The 21,522-nt window shown below is 30.3% G+C and overlaps 4 protein-coding genes and 1 long non-coding RNA gene across 8 annotated transcripts; 2 read left to right on the top strand and 3 right to left on the bottom strand.

Moving 5' to 3' along the window:
• Positions 1-2,241: 2,241 nt before the first annotated feature.
• LOC133320091 (uncharacterized) lies at positions 2,242-3,661 on the bottom strand. Its single transcript, XR_009753546.1, has 2 exons — positions 3,543-3,661; positions 2,242-2,605 (listed from the first exon to the last, which is right to left on the bottom strand). It is a non-coding gene; the product is annotated as an uncharacterized LOC133320091 (long non-coding RNA).
• A 350-nt stretch (positions 3,662-4,011) lies between these two features.
• LOC116769389 (antichymotrypsin-2-like) lies at positions 4,012-8,116 on the top strand. 2 transcript variants are annotated; one of them, XM_032660461.2, is made up of 7 exons: positions 4,024-4,934; positions 5,788-5,955; positions 6,048-6,260; positions 6,331-6,567; positions 6,993-7,196; positions 7,625-7,754; positions 7,851-8,116. In XM_032660461.2, exons 1-7 carry the CDS (start codon positions 4,326-4,328, stop codon positions 7,958-7,960), a joined length of 1,671 nt encoding a protein of 556 aa, XP_032516352.2. In that variant the 5' UTR covers positions 4,024-4,325; the 3' UTR covers positions 7,961-8,116. The 2 variants fall into 2 exon arrangements, with proteins under 2 accessions (XP_061382948.1, XP_032516352.2); XM_061526964.1 differs by lacking the exon at positions 6,993-7,196 and having other exon boundaries at positions 4,012-4,934.
• A 674-nt stretch (positions 8,117-8,790) lies between these two features.
• LOC116769538 (acetylcholine receptor subunit alpha-like) lies at positions 8,791-10,240 on the bottom strand. The gene has a single exon (XM_032660675.2). It carries the CDS (start codon positions 10,100-10,102, stop codon positions 8,837-8,839), a length of 1,266 nt encoding a protein of 421 aa, XP_032516566.2. The 5' UTR covers positions 10,103-10,240; the 3' UTR covers positions 8,791-8,836.
• Positions 10,241-14,059: 3,819 nt separating this feature from the next.
• Positions 14,060-18,567, bottom strand: LOC116765646 (dnaJ homolog subfamily C member 5). Its single transcript, XM_032655206.2, has 2 exons — positions 17,794-18,567; positions 14,060-15,305 (listed from the first exon to the last, which is right to left on the bottom strand). Exons 1-2 carry the CDS (start codon positions 18,383-18,385, stop codon positions 15,280-15,282), a joined length of 618 nt encoding a protein of 205 aa, XP_032511097.1. The 5' UTR covers positions 18,386-18,567; the 3' UTR covers positions 14,060-15,279.
• A 480-nt stretch (positions 18,568-19,047) lies between these two features.
• On the top strand, positions 19,048-20,370 carry LOC133320088 (protein Mpv17). Of its 3 annotated transcripts, none has more exons than XM_061526943.1 (3): positions 19,048-19,193; positions 19,338-19,574; positions 19,687-20,370. In XM_061526943.1, exons 2-3 carry the CDS (start codon positions 19,359-19,361, stop codon positions 20,041-20,043), a joined length of 573 nt encoding a protein of 190 aa, XP_061382927.1. In that variant the 5' UTR covers positions 19,048-19,193; positions 19,338-19,358; the 3' UTR covers positions 20,044-20,370. The 3 variants fall into 3 exon arrangements, with proteins under 3 accessions (XP_061382927.1, XP_061382929.1, XP_061382928.1); XM_061526945.1 differs by having other exon boundaries at positions 19,105-19,241; XM_061526944.1 differs by lacking the exon at positions 19,048-19,193 and having other exon boundaries at positions 19,248-19,574.
• Positions 20,371-21,522: the final 1,152 nt, after the last annotated feature.

Here is a 21,522-nt window from a genome sequence, read left to right as displayed (position 1 = left end):
TGCAGTAATTTTTTTTATCATTCTAAATCAGACATTCCTATTTAATGAATTAAATGATTCACCTTAGTCTGAAGACTAAGCTGAAATATATGTTTTGCCTTTAGGTCAATGGTTAAAATATTTTATTATTATAAGAATTTGAGTAAAAAGGTTGAGGGATTTTTAGCAAATCCTTTGTCCAAATATACGAGTCAATGTCACTTAGACAAATCTTTCAATTCACAGCCGCTCAAGTGGAAATGTTGTTAGAAGATTCCCTCCTAGAAATTAGAGCCGACCACCCATTTCTGTGTATAATTTACTTGAAGAAGACCCTACTTTTCTGGACTATATATTCGAAACCAAAATCCATGTGAACTGTTTAAAATAATTACAGAAAAAATATAGATTGCAAATTTGAATGTAATCTAGAATTTATATTTATTCAGAGTGTAATGTTATCAGTGAAAATTTTCTGTGGCCATACGTTAAGTGAAAGTTACCAGTGTATACAAGCGACATTGTTTGTGTTCTACTATAGTTACAGCTTGAATAAAATAGATCAATATTAAACTTTCAAGTGGAAAGGATAAAATACTGCAGGCTTTGTCAAAATGTGATTGTTGACAAGATTTATCTTGATCCATTGGACATACTACTAACAGGAAAGAAGGTGTATCATTGTGGTACTAGTGCATTAACATTTATCAAACTATGCATCATTAAAGGCAACAATAACCGTTAAGCAACGTTGCAATCAGTGTTGAAGTTATTTATTCTAGACTTTTCCCAAAATGATTATTAAATGTTGATTTTATGTACTATACATAAAATATCTGTCCTTAAAAATAAACTTGTCTCATAATTTAAAGATAATTATGTGAAAAGAAGTGAAAGTTTGTATTATTATCATTTAAAAGTGTGAATTGTAAAAATAAAGTATAAATACGACATCTTAAATGGTATGTAATGTAGATTGTAGACCTAAAAAAGTTAGCCCCTGCTGTGACGTCACACGCCATTTTGATGCATTTTGCTATCACCTGAAAATTAGATGTTTCATTGAAAAACTCCTGTATGAAATCATAAAAAAAATTAATTCATAAAAAATCACATTATACATTTATAAATAACCGCATTTTTAAAGCAGAGAACGATGGGAGTTGAAACAATTTTCATATTTTGTTTCATAAAAGAGTATGAGTATTTGTTTCATAAGAGAGACAGGTATAAGTCTCAAAATATGATTCATGACAAGTATTAGAGGTTCTAGAAATAAAATGATAATATATTTTTAAAACGAGTACTTCTATCATTATGTTGTATTGACAAAGTTGAGTAGGTAACCACAGCCCATTAGGGCTTGTATTAACAAATAATCCGCTCCAAGTAGTTAAATTTGCTATAACGTCATATTAGTAAGAAGATTTACATTCCAAATTTTACAAAATAATTAGCAACTGGTCGTTTCCTAGGTTCATATTACAATAAGTCTTGATTTATTTATCTTCAAATTAAAAATCTACATGAAAATAAAATTCAGTGTCTGAAAAACAGTTGTGTCAAACTCGTGAAAGTATACCCACAGGGTAAACTTCATTAGCCCAATTGTAGCATTTCTGACATTGCACCCATTTTTCGTTGGCTCTGCTTTTTGAATATGGCTCTAAACACCAATGGCATAATGATTCTTATTCTTAAACGTCTTCATTTGCTGTTTGATTCCCGACAATTTTGAGTTTTTTAGTTCTTGAAGCTAGTTTTGATCTTTTTCATGTTTTTGTTAGTTCTAGACACGTTCTTTTACGTTTTTCTTTGCCGTTCTAAATGCATTGATTACAGCTAGGTCATCTACAGGAATGTCAGTTAAGATGTTAGATTTTTTTTTCTTCCCTTACATTTTACATTTACAATATACCTTTAGTGGTATACCATTTGTACTCGAAAAAGGTTGTAGCGCCAGTTCTTTATTTCTTAAAATTGTCTCCAAGTTAGAGCTGGGTGGATTATGACTAACAGAAATTAAAATATGTGACTATTAATTTGACTTGTAAATATCTAGAAGTTCTTCATCTCGTAGGAAATTTTGGGTCCATCGTATGTAAAATGATTATTAAAGCTTTTTCGCGGAAAGATGAACATCGAGGGATTTTGATACCCAAACGTATTTCTTGCAACTGCTACACTATTAAAGCTTCCTCTTCTGCGGAAGTCATAGCGATCATTTGCCTTTGCCCTCGTCAGACAATGTTCTGGTCCTGGTTTCTGAACAGTTGTTAACCCAGATTAGTCCAATGTTGGGATTCCAATGAACTTGAGAACGCTTGCACTCGAGACAAAATAAATGTGACATCATAAAAGGTCTAAGTAAATATATACTACCTCTCTCTACTATAAATAATACCTCCAGCCATTTCAGTTAGGTAGAAGAAAAAGGTTTTTTTATGTTTTGCAAGGAACGTGTCTGGCTTTTTTAGTTGTTAGACAAAAGTAATCAGCACCGCAGTTTACACGATACTCAAAGAGTAACTTCTCTTATGCAGCTGTAAAAATAATCTTTTCGGTATATGCAAACGTTGGTGCTGTCGTTCTTTTCTTAGCTTAAGAGTATTTTTTCTTTATATACCTGTGGCGGGAGACATGGATCAGGTAGTAACTAGCACCAGCATCACGGAGAACTTTGTTTCAGAGTAATATTTTTCCGCCGCAAGATAGAATATACATATTTCTCAACTCGCCATGCCTTTTTCAGTTGTTTGTTTATAATCACTAGACACTGTAAATCTAAATTAATAAATTAAAAAAAAAAATCTTTTGTGTCCATTATTAAAGAATAAGAACAAATGAAAAACAAGCAAGTAAAATTAAAAATAAGAACAGTTCAATACCACCTCTTAGAAACACCTCAGTAAGACCAAACCCCTCCCCCATTTTTATTTAATCATCAACTAAGAAACAAATACAGAGAAAGCAATGGTACCAAAGACATATTCTAAATATATTCCACATGATCCTTCGATACTAAACCATTATCAAATATAAGCAAAAAATTGGTTAAAAATTTACTTTTCACGAATTTTCTCACATGGCAAATAGGACTCCACACCCGCTCGTCTCTTGCTACCGACATCAATTGACACTTCAGCTCGCGAGAGGTGATTGAAAAGTGACTTTGACAACTAGCTAACAGTTTCAACTACAAAATCATTACTGTTTCGAACCTCTTGGTTCAACTACCCTCCGTCTCCCTTTTTTATATATTTGAAACTAGTTATTACACCCGTTTTCACTTGCTCCTTGAAAATTTACTATATGTTTCACGGCAAACAATAACTTTTAAGTTTTGTGAGTAACAAGCAAATAGTATTAGTATAAAAAGTAAATTTTTTACATTGCTTAGGTGATTGTAGTAAAAATTTTACTCTGAAATTAAGTGAACTTCTTAAGATCTTAACATTAAAACTATAAGTTGGCAAGTCGCCAAACTTACCACTTCCACAGTTTATACATATATCAATATTGAACAATTATATAACACAGTTGTTTTATGCAAACTTACTAACCTTATATTATAAAAGAAGAACACTATGTTAATAACCCTAAGTCATAAATCAAAATTTTTTTACTGCACTCTACGAAAAAAGATATTCTTTAATCCCATCTGTGTCACTTTATTTTTACAACAATATTCATTGTGTACGTGTTATGCACGCGAGAAAAGACGTCGTATGAAATGCAGTGTTGAAATCCGTATAAAACACATGCCACCGCACTCGTGTGTAAAATCTAGTGAGTAGTGGAATTAACGTTTGTTATCGCATTTCATATAAATGTTTGGGCTCAGTACCGATTAGTAGTATATAAAATAATAAATATAATTTTTGTAGCTTTAATTGGACATGGATATATTGATATTTCTTTAAAACACGTTAGCGGACATAAATCGATTACAATGTCGATATAAAAATTTAATAGTTACATACAGAACTCAATCAGGATATTCAGGCTTAGTAAATCGTCAATTAACCATAACCGAGACTTCGTATTTTTACGACGCTTTCAGATTATCGCTTCGTGTCTTGCAACGAATTAATTATAGCCATTAATTGAATGTTTAGTAGTTTATTACTTTGGGTTTTGAGACGAAAATCATACATGTGTAAAGAATTCGCCTGTGTTGTATGCATTCGATATTAAAAACAGTTTCCTCATGCAGTAAACAAATCTCATTATAAAAGTGAGTCGAAACAATAGTTACATAGCGTCACAGTTTCGGCAATTATTTAAATTATTCATATAATTTAACTATTAGTATCGTATTATTATAATAAACTTCTGTCATAAATATGTACTCAGTGGCCGTTTTCATTTTGTTTCAATTGAATAACTGTGTGCGATCAGAAAAATTGTTCCTTGTGAAACAAAATCCAACAAGTGCATCTCTAAACTATTTACAAGTGTTAAAATGTATTTTAATGAATTCTGGCGATGAAAATATGATGAAATATCCTGTCGCTTCCTATTTACTACATGATTCAACTGGTCATTTCTACATCAGGAATCTGTATAATAATCCTAAAAGGACACTGCCGCCCCTGATGAAAAATTCTTTACAAAGACTATTAAGGCTGCCTCCGAAAAATTGCTTAACACTACCCACAACAGTGGGCGAAGTTACAAGCAGAAACATTGAAATAGCAACAACTGCTAATCCCGATCGTGAAACTTTTGATTATAATACAAAAATTCAATTTCCTGCTAAACAAAATGACAGCATTATCGAGAGCAATGTAATGTCAAAAAATGGTAAAATATTAGATCACGACGAAACTTCTAGCGAAGCTGCATGGGTGAATACTACAGAGTTCAAGGTGAAGGAGATTACAAATAACTTATATTCTTTCTTTGATCAATATAAGCAGTCGCTGGTGCAATTTAATAGAATATTTTATAAGGTAAGATCTCAAACTACCTAATTTATAAACAATCGGTTTTTAAAGAGTCCAAGGATTGTCTTTAGAGTAGGTGTTAATTATTATTTTACAAATGGTAGAACTTAATTTTATGATTCATGGGTAACATTGACAATTTTCTGGATATTTATAACATATTTTGTAAACTGATAATGTATAGGTTGTAGAGCCTGACTCTTAGCCGAAATGTTGATAGCTGTTCGGATAGCTTCGACTTCTTGAAACATTTACGTAAAACAGCAGTTTTAGCAACACTAATCACATTCCTGTCACAATCCCATTATAACTTCTCATATTACTGTATACTAAACAATCTTACCTACATGGAACAACAAACACCAGAATATGTTTTCGTATTTTGTCGTAAAAAATCGTTTATAAGTATCACAGGAAATTAACCTTGCAGACTAAAATATAGTAAGTTGGTGTGCCGTGTGGTATATCAGTTGAGCGGTTTTGATATTTACAAAAGTCAGATGGAAATGAGAATCACGTCATATGTCAAAATATTTTTTCTTTGATCATTCAATATTCTTGCATATAGTACACAGCCAAAAAATATTGAACAATTAATCCTTTCGAGGTGAAATATACCTTATTGTGAATGTTTTTAAAACATTTATTTCCGAGTTGGTAATACCATCATGACATTGGTAATATTAAATTTCACGGTAATTATGATTTTATAGGAAATACTCTGTAATGTTTATAAATAGGTGACGCCTTTTTCGTTGTTCTCTCGACCGTAAATATTCTTAGGTTCTCTTTTCTCCAAAACAAAAAGGATTACTTTAACATTGAAGTAATGCAAAGTATTCATCAATGTTTGTTTTAGATTTCAGCAACGAAATTAATGTTTTCACAAAAAGAAAAAGAAAATGGGATAAGTTTCGTACAATCTGGTTTGCTCCTATACATGGCATTACTGTCTTTATCCACGGAAGTGGATTTAGAAACGAAAAAAGAAATCGATACTTGCTTGATGAATGCAAGCTCGCATATGGTAAAATATATGATAAATGATCACTCACTCACTACCTACCTTATATATACATTCGATTATTCAGCTAAAATATTATTGTTTCTAATTATCAGAAAAAAATAACAGATTTTCAACATATAGCAGCTTGGTTACCACAGCCGAATAATGACCTGAAATTCCGTTGGGCTGTTCGCCTCGTGTTGGAAGAGCGGCTTGAAATGAGCCAGCAATTCCTTGGTGGCATCAAAAACGGAACCAAAATAGTGATAGAACATTTTAACAGCACAGCCAGCAGAGACAATGTATACGATACACTTAATCGTATGGTACATATCAATAATTTAATTATAATTAATTTTTTTCTGTAAACGTCTCTGGGACGTGTGTATTTTATAGGTTGAAATAGATTCAGGTGGTGCGATGCGGGATACATTTATTGAAGATGATTTTTTAGACGGTTTCTGTTCCATTCTGATCACTACAATGTATATCCGTAGTCGATGGCGTAGTGCACCGACCGTTCTCAACGGCACATATCCCTTCAAAGATGGCTCAACCCGTGAAAAGTCAGTTAACATGATAAAATTGAATGACATCATGGGTTACGGTGACTTAAAGGAATGCGATGCAGAGGTAAAAAGGATTAAGCTAGGTGGTCTCTTATGTTCCACAACATTAACTTATACAAACAATCCATTAAAAATTATTGACCTATATAGAATAATATTTAAAGATAAACAACGACCATAAGCCAAAGTACAGTATAAATAACTTCTCAACCGCATGTATCTCTGAACTATTTCGAATTATGATTACGAAAATAATGTTAACAAAACAATTTTGTAATTGTTAGACCTATTTTTGTTATCACGAAAACTGTCTATTTTAATACCAGATGCCTAACATGTTGATTCACGATCAACGCCCACAGCGTGTTTAATTCTTATAAAATATTTCAATGTAACCAAATAAAATTTCATACTATCGATATTTAAAACAATACGAATAGTAAAACTAACAAAGACAGTGGTCAGAAAAACTATACGTGTATGTTAAAGGCTATTGAAATAAATTACGCAACTCCTGGTTTGAAACTGCTGATGCTGGTCCCTCGCGGGAACTCTTTAAAAAATCTGACCACTTACATGGAAAATACAACCCCACAAGAAGTTTCCAATAAATTACGCTTAACAAGAGTAGCTGCCATTTTACCAATATTCACTCTTCGTATGACTCTTCTATTGCCACAAAAACTTCAATTGGTAAGCTTCTTATTTGATTAAGTTATTATTTATTTCACTGGTAACCTTTTTCGCGGGTTAAAACTTTGTACTGTCATTATTTGAAGTCCTTAAATCGATATAAGTTGAAGGACTAGACATTATGCCATAATTTTATGCAGCAAGTTTTTTGAGTGCTTCAATGTTATAACCTACGAATCTCTCCCAAGTATACAATTTGAATTAAAAGTGCATTGCAATCAAAGTCAAGTGACGAATAATAAACAAAACTATCTTTTTAATCGTTAAATATAAACTAACGGTATTATTTTTTCAAAATAAACCATTAAATTCATAGACTCTCATTGCTTACAATTCAAATACAATGTTTCTGGTATAAACTCTGTTGAAGCTTTTCAATGTAAATGTTTTATTAAACATATTTAAACCTTAAAATATTAAATATATAGATGAACATAACTCGTTTGGTGGACGCTAAACCGAGCCCCGACAACAAATGCGGCGAGTTAAAACTCTCACACGCGGTACAGAGATTGATGTTCTGGGCTGAGGCTGGTAGTAACGCCTTTAAAGACGATGGTAAGTAAAATTCTTTTTTTTAAACTTGAGAGGTACTTTCATAATAAGCTGTTGCAATCCAGGTACACTTTATTTTTATAATAAACTTCATTACAGGCATCGAGTGGGACGAAAAACCCGAGCTAGAACTATTGGCCGATCGGCCGTATCTATTTTACGTCCGATGGAAAAATGTGACTTTGATGAATGGAAACTTTGTGTTATAGTGCATATGTAACTACAACAAACTTTCGTTGTATACAATTTTGGAACGTCATATGTACCTATTTCTTGTCGATATTTGTGAGCATCATAATCAGAATGCAAGTCATCATGTTTTCGTATATTTAAATTAGATAAAAAGATAAAACATCTATTTCCTATTATACTAGTATTATTTATTTTTATTTTTTGACACTATTTTTCATAAAATATTCCGTCAACTATGCCAACATAGTAAAACGCCTAGTCTATCCCATGTAAACACTAATTTGCGGTGTTTTTTAAAACACAACTTAACTTTCTACGAAGTGGAGAATTAGCTAAATAGGTCAACATTTCGCAGACGTATCACGAAAATTAATAATTCACAGTTCCGACACGGTATAATGAATTTCCCTTGAGTACAATGCGGAATAAATAAGCATATCTAATTCAGTAAAAATATAATTAAATAATTAAGATTAGCTGAAGAGAATTTATATTCCAAAAAACACTTCGGTTTAAAATATCTCAAACTTATTTCTACACTAGATTTGCAAATAGGATATATAGTATCTCTTTGAAGATATTGCCACTTACTTTTTCTGACTGTGATGAACCAAAAATGGGGGTTAGGTTTATCTATTTGTACAAGACTTTAAACTTATCCGTTTTATTTCTAATTTCGGGGTATTTGTAGAATACTCTTTGGTTATCTCATAAGGGTTTATGTTTCATTTCAGATAAAATCTTCGGGATATAAGTAGATGTAAAGCTTTCACTGTGTCTGTATAAGTTAGTAAATTATAAATATATTATTAGGTGACAGTTCATGAACTGATGGCGATTTAAAAAAAGGTAAATCAAATAAAGAGTTCCTCCACATGATTGATTTTATTGAATTAATCATCTCTAGGTATATAAGTGCATACCAGAACAAAATAAACAACAAAAGATATTATAAACACACAACTATTTACGAAGTTGGCGAAGTTTATCCAGTCCATATTGATTCGAGTTCGATCTTCACTTGCATTGGCTGTTCCTTCGTCTGCAATTGTTTTTCCTTCTATACCTTCACATGGATCGAACTCAGTAAATACCACGTACTTTCCCGGGCCGCTGGTCACAAGCCGATTGACGGATACAATCCATGTTGGCGCGGGGACAACTCTTTTTCTTAATGACATGAGCAGTAACGTCTCCAAAATCCCCACTAATGTCACGATCATAGAATCACGGACAAACAACAAAATTATCGGCGTGTCAGAACTTAACTTGGGCACAATGTAACCTATTTCTGTAATAAAAGTAAAGTGCCCAAATAAACTAAAACATACCAGCACTAAACGAATATTGTCTTTAACGTCCAAAAGCAATGAGGAGAGCGTAATCAACACTAAAACAACGGAAGGAATAACTACTATTGCAGCTGGTCCCGCGGCCTCCCTCCGCAAAATAAATGTATATTTCAACATTGGATAAGTACTATTTGGACAACAAGTATACTTTCCCGGCAAGCGTTCGTTAACGACTTTCAAGAGTTTCCAACCTGGAGCATTCTGGAAATCATCAAGCACTACGGGTCTACTATTATAAAAGGTAAAGTTCACCTGCTCTCCTGTATGCATCCATGAACCGAAATAAAGTGTACAGTTTTGATCATCATAAGGCCAGCGGCTGAGACTTGTGCGACATATTCCTGTGTGAGCCAGCTGAGGAACACAGGTCATTAGGCCATTATTAGTCAGAAGACAAGTCGTATAAATTCTGTCGGAAGGGTACGAGTTCGCGTCGGCATTGAATAGCGCTAAACGCGGCGACCAAACCTCGTGGCTCTCCAATTGAATTTCATTAATATTACCATAATCGCTAGGATTCCACTTTAAAAATTCATCCTGCCAATTCAGAGCAACCCAACTATGTATAGTAATTTTTTCTTCTGAAGAATCGAAAGTCATGTATTTCAGAGCCAGTCGTATTTTAACATTAACAGTGTTTTTGTGATCCTTCACAGGTCGGTAGTCGCCATTATAAGCGCAAGTCAAATCTTTATGTAGTCTTGCTTCATCGTGTAGGTCTATTTCCCTGTCAGCGGGACATTCAGAGCTCGCCAGTCCTGGGACTAACGCAGTCACCAAAAAAATTAAAAGACTAACGGTATTCATGATTGCATAAATCACAATGGTTAAATTAAGTTTTACATACACTACGTGTAATTGATATAGGTTCCCGCCCCCAAAAGATATTTTAATTAACAATGCACAGAAACTTAACACCTAGGAAGGTGATTAGGAAATCATGTGTAATTTTGTATTTTATTGGAATTTACATATTATAATACATGGACAAAAACGAAAAACAATATTTTTAGATTTAACTTAATGTATCAAATTTACTATTTTGTTTAATTTTTAACTGCATATTGCGATATTTTTATTTTTAGGCAGCTTAATAAGTGTATTTTAATTATTTATACTTTTTTTAATTTTGCAAAACATTCTTCCTTATTATACACTATTATATTGAAAGCATTTAAATTCTATTTAAAATTAAAAACATGGGAAAATTTATAATATTTTTTCTTAATAAATTAAAAATTAAATAAGTATAAATAATTCTCAATTCACAATTAACGAAATTAAAAGCAAAAAAATTATATCGAAAAAAATGTGTACATACTTCAATTTATTAGTTTTATAGTTCTTAAAAATCATTCGATACATTATTGTCTTGTTAAAAATATACTAATTAGAGAAGAAATGGCTATACTACCTACAATATAGTGGAACTTGTCAATGAAAAGTTTTTTGTTTCTTAAAGGTTGAAAATAATTTATAGTATACAAAGGAAACAGTTTAAATTTTAAATATGTGGTTGGATTAGATTTTTTTTCCAGCCAAAGTACAACATTTACATCGGCCAAGGAATAAAACTCTTGAAATGTGAAAAAAACAACGCTAACATTATTTAGCCTATCGAGTTCTTAGATTTTCTCCAATTGAATCAATTTAAATTTTTCAAATTTAATAAATCTTCTCTTTAGTGTTTACTGCCAAATACATTTTTCAAAACACTTATTTACTTACTCTTTTGTGACTCAGAAGTAAATAGACTAACATAGACTTAAGTCGGTAACAAAAAGTACTGAACATATTTTTATCGTTTTAAAATTAGGTGTTAAAAGTTTTTGGACGTTTATCAACTTATTACATTCTGATTTTAAAAAGAAAATCAATGACACCCTTTTTTAAGATTTTTCTTATTGGTTTTTTAGTGAGCGTATTTTTCTCCTTGGTGCAATGCAAACCACATTTAACTAAGAATGTTTTATCGGCAGTAGGCATCCCATTAACTGAATATCAAAACAAGTATATTGACTCAAATAAGTTCTAGAAGTCTGTCTATCACTATTTCTTCGTTTTAATCTTAAAGAATAAAAACTAAATTATGCATAACTGAGAAAAGTTGAGCATGTTGCCAAATTATGCTCAGAGTTCCAGATTGAACGATTAGGAAATTGTCAAAGGATCTTCAACACTATTTAAGTGCCGTTTATTTTAGTTTTATACAAGTTTAAGACCCAGTTCTTTATTGGTACAGCTTATTGAATAAATTCTTTTGTAAACGTAGGTATACCACCTTTGTAATAATATCATTCATAACTGTCTTCACGCAAAAGTTACAATCAATATTCTAAAAAATTTGTATATATAACTACGATCTTTTACTATAATTTCTAAGAATAAGAAGTCTGCAACGGAATTCGTCAATAAACAAGGTCAGACTACAAGGAAGCAATAATACATCTTGGCGTAAGCTTTGGTAGATATGTTCAAAGAAAATACATGAAAATACGTTTTCAAGATTCTCGATATTAATTTGTATTAATAATCAATTCATTTGCAGACTCTGGAAGATCTTTAACTGATTAATTCTTCGTCTTCACTCTTCCTTGGTCCCCCATTCCAAGATAGTGAATTTATGGCTGTCTATAAAAATATTTTTTAACTTACCTTCAATGACAAGCGTATTTACATTTATCGGATGAACATCTCTTCATTAGAAATAAAAATAATAAATATAACGTGTGAGAGTTGTTAACAGAACATATCAAATATTTACATATATTCTTCGATTTTAATATTATAAATTGATCGGCTTTGATTTCGTCCAACATATCTGATCTTCAAATATCTGTTTCCAAAACAATGTATCAGCGATTAGAGAAAGCTTAACTTGCCGTAGACATTAAGCTTAATTCCCTACATTTGATGCCTTGGCGGTTAAAAACTACGTGGATATCACAGGGCCTTCATTGACTTAATACTTCATATACATACATGTCTATATGGCATACGGATGTACCGTAACCCTGTAAGTCTTTAGTCTGTGACATAGACAAATAACAATACAGCATATCTTACTGTCCTCGGCTGTTACGATATGATAATTCGAACATCTATAATTTTTAACTCTCGGCTTTTCAGATATTTTGGTGTATTTATGTCATATCTTAAAGTACAAAGTTCAATCACCGCAGAAAATCTATGCCACGGGCCAACTGCATGGATAAAGGGACGAACTGCGTTATTTTACGCCATTCAGATGACGGGGACAAAAGGTAATTCACTAAAGTTCAGTAATTTATTCTTAACATTAAATAAATACTAAATTCTTATCATTTGTTATTATATTTTCTTGAAAATATCGCAATTTAAGAAAAATAAGTGCTAAAAGTGGTTGCACGTTCACTATAGATTGGCAGATGGAAGACATTTTGCGCTAAAATGAGTGGGTACTTTGGTGCTGATTACTTATATTGTAGCTCAAATAAACTCCTGTACAATAAACTATTAAACTTTTTATATGTATTTTTTTATTTAGTTATATTAAGTGTACTCTTTAAATATTATTTTTTGCAAAAAACAAACACATTTAAAAAATTCTGAACCTATGTATATAGTCCTTTAAATTATCCTGTTATGTAACGTAGCCAGAAAAATAAACTAATTGGAGCAATATAATACTTATTGTAGGTCATGGCCCATTACACAATGTATGTTCCAACTCACATGGCGTAGGAGTGAACCAGCCAACTTTAAAAGTATTATTCATGCCAATAATACAATTAATTACACAGTTTCAACATTGTAAAGACGACATTAACAGACTTCTTAAAAATATCAGGTTAGTTAGGATTTCAGCTGAATGTGTTGCTGCTTTTAAAACCATTTTAGGAATATACTTGATACTTCAGATAATTTTATTTCCAAGAGAAACATCACTTTGGTTTGTTCAGAGGCACAGCCGATAGGAAATTATTTTATTTTATAATAAAATACTTTATTTCCTTTATACTGTGTCAAATACTAATGAACGGACAAACAAAAACTAGCGACGCTCTACAAGTGCAAATTTAAATTTTGACGTTTGTAACGACTGACGAGATAGAATTTTAAAAACCAGTAAATACTTTTAAGTGAGCGATACAAACTTGTAATAGTCCTAATTCAATTAACAAATTTCTTTGTATTTTTCATTATAATTAAAAGAGCAAAATTTTGTTTCTATGATATTCTCAAAAATTTCAAAGATTCTGCTAATTTCTTACAGAAGGTGACACTTCATAAAACACTAGCTTTATAAAGCCGATATGGAAACTTAACACTGATAGTTTCAATGGTTTTATTAAGTTCATAGCGATATGTTGATTCGTAAAACTCCAAGTAAACATTAATTTTTATGAAGTTATGGTAGCGCATCAGGTGACATCCGTCTTTGATTTATACGACACTCGATAGCGACACTTTATTACATATTCTGAATACATATTTCAATTCGATAACTGCCTTAAAGTGAACAAATAAATGCACTGTAACGAAATTTAATATAAAAAAATTTAAGTAATAAATTTAAGACTTACAACAAAAAAAATTAAGAATAGATTAGACTTTATAAGGTCATTTTTAAAATAATCTGACATGTTACAATATTTCTTTTTTATCTGTGGTACAAATATTTTCCATAGCTGTTATTTCGTACGAAAGTCAAAAAAATACGTAATAAGTTCTAAAATATGTTCTCTGACGGATTTTGAGTGCAAGAAAAATAAAAAGATCATCCGAATTCAAAGAAGTTATATTTAATACTTCATATTCAGACGACACATTTATATACATATGTAAAGCTTAATATAATTACGGCAACCGGTTTATGATCATAAATATACTTTAACATGGCCTCTAATTATCAATTCAAGATTTCTAACAAAAAAAAACCGGTATAAACAGTGAATTCATGAACATCGTATAACAAATTCTTTCTCATACATTTGATTATATAGTAGGATAAAACAGTTTCGTAACACGTTTGAGTGGACGTAACATATAAAATATATCGAATTATTGAATTTCTGATATAGTATGCAACTTTGAGCGTAATTTTTTATAATTCTAGGCCAGATTGTATTAGGCTAAATAAATATTTGGGAAAGGACATTTTACAACAACAATTGGTATACATACTTACATCAAGATCATTTAAATTGCAAAAAAATGCTAAGCTGCTCAATCTAACACGTACTATATGTTTCTTATTTATAGGCACGACTCATAATTGATTTTAGAATATCTAAGTTTTTATACGTTATGAATATATCAATAGCATAATCTTAGAAATCCGAGTTCGAAATCCCTCTAGTTTCCTATTGAAGATTCATGGAAAAAAAATCTGAGTTTTCATTGCCATAACTTAAAAATGCAACAATAAAAAAATTTAGATTATATAATTTGTATTTAAATATACACAGACATATTTTTAAAGTAACATTATAAACAATGGCAATCTTTTCTATGAAAATATTAGATTATTTAATTCGTTATAAAAAAATTAATGGAATAAGTTAACACATTACAATAAAACTAGGTCGCATTAGCTACGGTGGCATAATTCCAAAACAGTAATCTCTTCAAACCCATCTCCTCGCTAAATGTAATACTTATGGAATCAGCATTAAGAACATTGATATTAAAGCTTTGACTGAATATATAACACATAGGTTCAACAATCATCAACTACTTATACCTACAACATTGCAGATTTTACACTCAAACTTTATAAGCAATATAACGATAAAAACAAAATACAAATTCCTTTTACAATAATGTTTAATAAAATTAAAGTATCAAAGAATAGTAAAAAAATATATATATAAACTATAAAATTTAATAAAATAAATAAATAAATATTTTAGGCTTACAGCTGAAAGGTGCATTGTTGGTGGTAATAAGTAGTCAGTTCCTCATTTCTCTTACAAATAATGTTAGATTAAGATGTAACTACTTCATGTGTATTTTGGAATACTGCCCCCTGGAAATAAGAAATGAATACATTTAAAATTGAAAAAAAGAAGACACTTTTTTTTTTAAATATCAAACGAACAAAGGCGACGGTTTTATAATAATAGATTAATAGTCATTGCATAAATTTATTTGATTTAATGAAAGAAGTGTAATTACAACATTTAACATTATATAACTCGACTCACACGTCATTATAAATACTCATTGACTAGTAATATAACATTAGGATATTATTTATAGAAATTTTATATTTCTATAATGAATTTTATATTAGCATCAAGTCAAATACACAATTTAAAATGTCTACACTATCATTAGTCTAGCTAATCATGTTGAGAATGATCTTATTGTTATAGAAATGAAAGCTACTGGCATTCCTTCACTACTTCATGAGGAGAAAAATCTAAAACAACAATACTTTTGCAGATGCATGTATCCAATATATTCTCCTGTGTAACCATATCCTAACAAGGTATATTTTATAATTCAAAATTCTCATGAAGTAATGAAAGATAACAAGATCATGTACCTTATAAAGAGCACATCAATCTAACTGCATCTTTTTCATGTATTCATTTAGTATACATAATTTATAAGAATAGAAATTGTGATGTCATAGTAAAAAAAATTCAAGAAGACAAATAATTTGATAAAAATCATAATGACACATTTAATCCTACTTCTCCACTTCTCCTGATGAATGTAATATAAACTTAGTTAACTAAATTAATTAAAATAACACACACAATTAATCCTTATAAATAAAAATATTTTTATATCATCAATATTTAAAAAGTCTGCCCAAATTAATATCATCTACCACCATGTGACATTTTAACTTCTTCAAAAACAAGAACAAATTACAAAAGGGAATAAGCTTCTTGAATATTTTACAGCTAGCAATATTAATAACAACACTATTTTGATTTTGTTATGGCAACATCGCTTTTACAATTTTCAGGTCAATCCTTTGAAGATTCTTTAAGACAGTAGTAAATTTTAATACTTTAAACAAATTTTAAATTTAAGAACAAAAATATTTCAATTTCATGATCAGTTAAAAAATATATATTAGCTTATAGAAGGCAATTTAAAAAGCTTAATTTAAAATTAACAGATTATGTTTTCATATTATCTATAAATTTCTTTAACAAAAGCGTCATTAATACTGGAAATTTTAATTATATATGAAGTAAAGTAATATCAAAAACATTGCAAACCAATTAAAATATGATTTAATGGCTATTATTTTATCTAGGGGAGACAAAGCATATTATACATATATAATTTATAAACAATACTAGTGGACTTTATAAAGGAATGTTGGCTAATATATTAGTTGCAATTGAAATAAACTAAAATCTAATAAGTAGGGGTAAGATGAAACTCCCAACATGGCTAAGATGTTGAATGTCATTATAACTGTCAGGCCAAAATATAATAAGGTTATCCCCTCATCATAAGTATTATAATTTAAGTGATTTATTCAACACATACTAAGATGCATTAAAATTTTTAAATACTTTTTCGTGGTAATGATAAAAACACATCTAGAAAAAATCGTGTTAACGTTAACAATGTAAATTTTTTTAAATTTTTATCAAGATAGTGCTTCCGTTTGAATAGACTTACTTGCTTGCGGACTGGCTTTATATGTCGCTTTAGAAATGTACTTATTCAAAGAAATGATTTATCAAGTTGATTGTATTTTACAATCATCGTTTTGTCATAACTTTATTTTGGAAAATTCTTGCTTGACTTTTGTTTATAATGCTATTTATATTTTTAAGGCCGTTATACAATTAACATGATGCTTAATTGTTACTGATATTGTAAAGAGGTCTATTACTATACAATGAATTCACTCCTATTACAATCAGGTATTATAATACATATATTATGTAATATCAAGCTTACTAAGAGCCTCGCTTCTTGACTTTACTATGTCAACAGTTACTAATGTAATGTAAATTTTTATTTATCTGTAATTATTTCATACTGTACAGTTCTTGTAGATAGTGTGCTGATAATATTAATTACATCATCATAATTTTTCACCGCTTATTTGAAATTTATTTCTTAGTTTATTTTATTAAAGTGTTCTTACATGTATTTGAACACAGAGCCATAGATTTTTAAATTGAAATGAGCTCACCATTTTGTTATCTTCAGACTATAATGGATATCTACTAAATGTGTGTTAATATGTCACATCAGTATAATTCACTACTTAATAAACTGTATTCACATGGTTGCTGACCTGAGAGATTTAAATTTTAACTTAGGAAAGCAGTAATGTATATAATATGCAAATTACTTTTTCGATAATAGATGGACATCAGATTAAAAAATTCTGTGATTTAAATTCATATAGGAAGCATTATTGACATAATTGTATTGCATGAAACAAATGAATAGTCAATTAAGACTATAGCAAAACATGTTTTTTTAAAGTAATTTAAATTATTAGTGTGAAATTCCATAATTAATCCCACCTGTGTTGAGCCCCGTATTTTCAGAGGCGCCCGACGCCGGCGCCGGCATGGGCATCGGCATTGCGATGGGTGGCGCCTGTTCACCGGTCGGACGGCCTTCACCTCCGGGCTGCATTGTGACAGGTTGAACTCCGTCTGAATCATCTCGCTCCAGGGTGTGATAGTCACCAGATTCTTCAGGCGGACGAGGTTTACATTTGCCGCAGCAGCAATTACAACAGCAGCACAGACAGCAGCAAAAGTAACATCCAGTTAGGATTCCACAAATACAACACAGTGCCTTGCACCAAGTGCTTGTGACGACGAAATAGGCGTTAACATTTTCTTCTCCGAATTGTTCGGCTATGTACAGTCCGAGCGAGCCATAATTGTCGTAAATGTTTCTCTTCGTAGCGTCACTCAGGATAGTATGTGCTCGGTTAACTTCTTTAAATTTATCGGATGCTTCTGGGTTATTAGGATTTTTGTCTGGGTGGTATTTCAAAGCCAATTTCCGATAACTTTTCTTGACATCATCGGCCGTTGCAGTTTTAGGCACTTGCAAAATTTGATAAAGACTATCGCCCGCAGTCGATAATTTCCTTTTATCCATTGTAGCACTTGTATTTTAGATAGTGCTGAAGAAAGTTTTGATTTACTTCTTTAAAAAATAAGTTCAAATGACCATTAGACAATCTTATTCTCCAACCGTAATCTTTCTAAAAATTTAGGATTACGATTTATAATACATAGGTCCAGAACATCAAATGATCTAAATGTAAAATGCAGACTATATCAAACATTGAAAATCAACTACTTTTGACAATTGGAGAAAGATGTCTTAACAAATATTAATATAAGGCGGGAGCACATTTTATTCTTTTCTATAGTACACGAAGTTTAAATTAATAAGAATTTTATAAATCCAAGAATATAAAAAAAGATTCAATTATAAATATCTTTAAAGACTAACAATAAAAATAATTATAATAGAAAACGTTTTAAAGGGATAATTACATTAAACCTATCTTAAAATATTGTTTCAAATAATTTATTAAAATTTTGTAACATATTTATAATATATTTAAAATAAGAAACCTTTACACACTATAATTTTGATTGCATATATCTACGGCATGATAATCATTACATTGTGACGATTCAAAAATACTTTTTAATTAGAATTTAGGCAAACTACACTGACTACAATACAAATGAGAATATATATACATGTTATCAATGATTTAATTCAATATCGAACTTTTAAAAAAAATTGTGTATTCTATGCAATACCTATCTTGTACTATTACTATTACTATATGTAAAAAATGTGTTATAGCCTATAGGTATATATAATTGTCAATATTAAACAAAATATTGGAAGCGGTAATCTCGATATTTTGAATATTTCGAACGGCGAAGTAATTATTTCTTATTATTATTACTTAAATGAATATTTTTCTCTAAAGGTTATAAAATAAAATTGCTGTTTTTAAGTTATGCAATTCTAGATTTGTTCTAATATATCTTATAATAGTGTGATTACGAAGATATGATCTTTGAAGGTAACGTGTGAACTAACGTTCATGATGATGAACTTAGCCATGAAGAAAACTCGTGGAATTTTCCAAATATACAAGAGGCTCCTCAGTCGTCGTCCATATTTAGTTCAGGCAGTCCAAACGGGAACTCTTATGGGAGCAGGTGACATTATTTCACAAACTGTTATAGAAAAAAAATCTTTCAAGAAGATTGATTACAAGCGAACTCTACAATTTTCCTCAATAGGATTTTTTGTCGGTGTAAGTTTAATTTTATTGATGTAGTAATTATAAAAAACCGTTCAATATGTCAATCATTTTTAATATTACATTTGAATTTAAACATTTAAGTTTGATTGTTTAAATGTTCCAGGGTCCTGCTTTAAGAATCTGGTATGGCTTACTAAATAAGCATGTAGGTTCCAGTGGGAAAATGGTCGCATTGAAAAAAGTATTTGTTGACCAATTTATATTTGCACCTACATTTCTTTTGTTTCTTTTAATATCTGTTGGTACGATGCAGGGGAAGTCTTATGATATAATCAAACAAGACATAGAAACAAACTACTTTGATGTATTAAAGACAAATTACTATATTTGGCCTTTGGTGCAAATCATAAATTTTTATTATATACCTCTACAATACCAAGTATTATTAGTACAGTCGGTAGCATTGTTTTGGAACACATATTTGTCATGGAAAACTAACTACAAAGGTTTAATAGAATAACTATAAAATAAAATAAAGAATTATTTATTATGTAGAAATTATGAACATTTAAATGCAAGAAATTTTTAATTTTGTGTCTCAAAATATTATGTAGTTTTATGTGATTGTTTCAAATAAAAAAATGTATCAATAACTTTGTATATAATTTGTATTCATGAAAAAAGTTATTTTTACATGCTGGTAGGCTTTTGAGACATTAAAGAGTTGAAATATTGAAGTTATAAGCTATAAAGAAATACTCTATCGTGATGAATAATTGTTATGAAGTTCCTATATCTTTTATATTCATCATTGTCAGAGTTAAAAAAATAAATATACTGGTACAAGTGTTTTCTTTTCATGTATGCCTATAAAAATAACTGAATGGCCTGTTGCTATCGGGCGCAATGTTTTACTAATAATTAATTACTTATTTCACTTTGGTTATACTAATAATATGTAATTATACAATTCAGTCGCACTTGTTTTTGTATAAATGTTAATTACAGTCTTTTATCCTATAATCATATTTGGAATCAAACATTTTTTAACAAAAAATAGTTTGCTTTTCAAGAAACTGTTATATTGTGAATGTTTGCAAAGATTAAATTGTACTGAAATACTTTAAATATTTTTATATTAACCGCTAAGTTCAAATATATTACCATAATATAACAAAATTTCGAAGCGAGTGGAACGCTATGCTGGCGACTCGGATCATCCACTGGGAAGATCTCGCTTCAGAATGTCCGATCGAGTCCAGGTTTTTTGTTTAAAATTCAGTTATCTGGGGTGATTTTTGTCAAAAAAAGAAAATTAGGTATACCACCAATTTAAATTTTAGGGCCGGAAAATGGAATCCATTTCTAGTATAAAAGATAAATAGCTTTTGAACAAGAGCGAATAAAATAGGAAATTGTATCTTTCTTTTGCCTTCACGTAATTATTGAAATCTTATCACAGTTTTCGCCATATGGACTGTAGTACCAGGCCAATTCATGAATGACTTATTGTGGATAAGAAGAAGGCGGTCCGCTTTCTTGTTAAATAAAAAAGACGGTTTATGAAGAATACTTTATTGAAGGCAATCATAATATCAGCCTTTTGATGACATTGAATGATGTCTTAAACCGAATCACCTCTGTCATTTGGGTAAATTTCATTATTACAAATTGGGGTTAATACTGATTGCTTGTAGGCAAAGAGAACAATACTTTGTTTTTTTTTATTGTTATCTGATTCAGCAAATAGTACCTAGGTACGTTACAATTTAAATTAGAAATAATTTATACTTATACTAGTTCGACATTTCTTATTGCAAGTTGGAGGGATTAGATTATAGAAAAATTTCATGGCAACTAAGATGATAAGCAACCGTTTAAAATAATTTTTATTTTATTTAGACCAAATCAATTTAATAGATATGGCCGCACACTATTTGGTTACATTTTTTCTTTTAAGAGTAGGGTAGAAAACCTTTCCATGTTTACTCCCGATAAA

Source organism: Danaus plexippus, assembly GCF_018135715.1.
Source record: "Danaus plexippus chromosome 3 unlocalized genomic scaffold, MEX_DaPlex mxdp_30, whole genome shotgun sequence".
Classification (NCBI taxonomy): domain Eukaryota; kingdom Metazoa; phylum Arthropoda; class Insecta; order Lepidoptera; family Nymphalidae; genus Danaus; species Danaus plexippus.
This window is presented reverse-complemented; position numbering and strand designations above follow the sequence as displayed.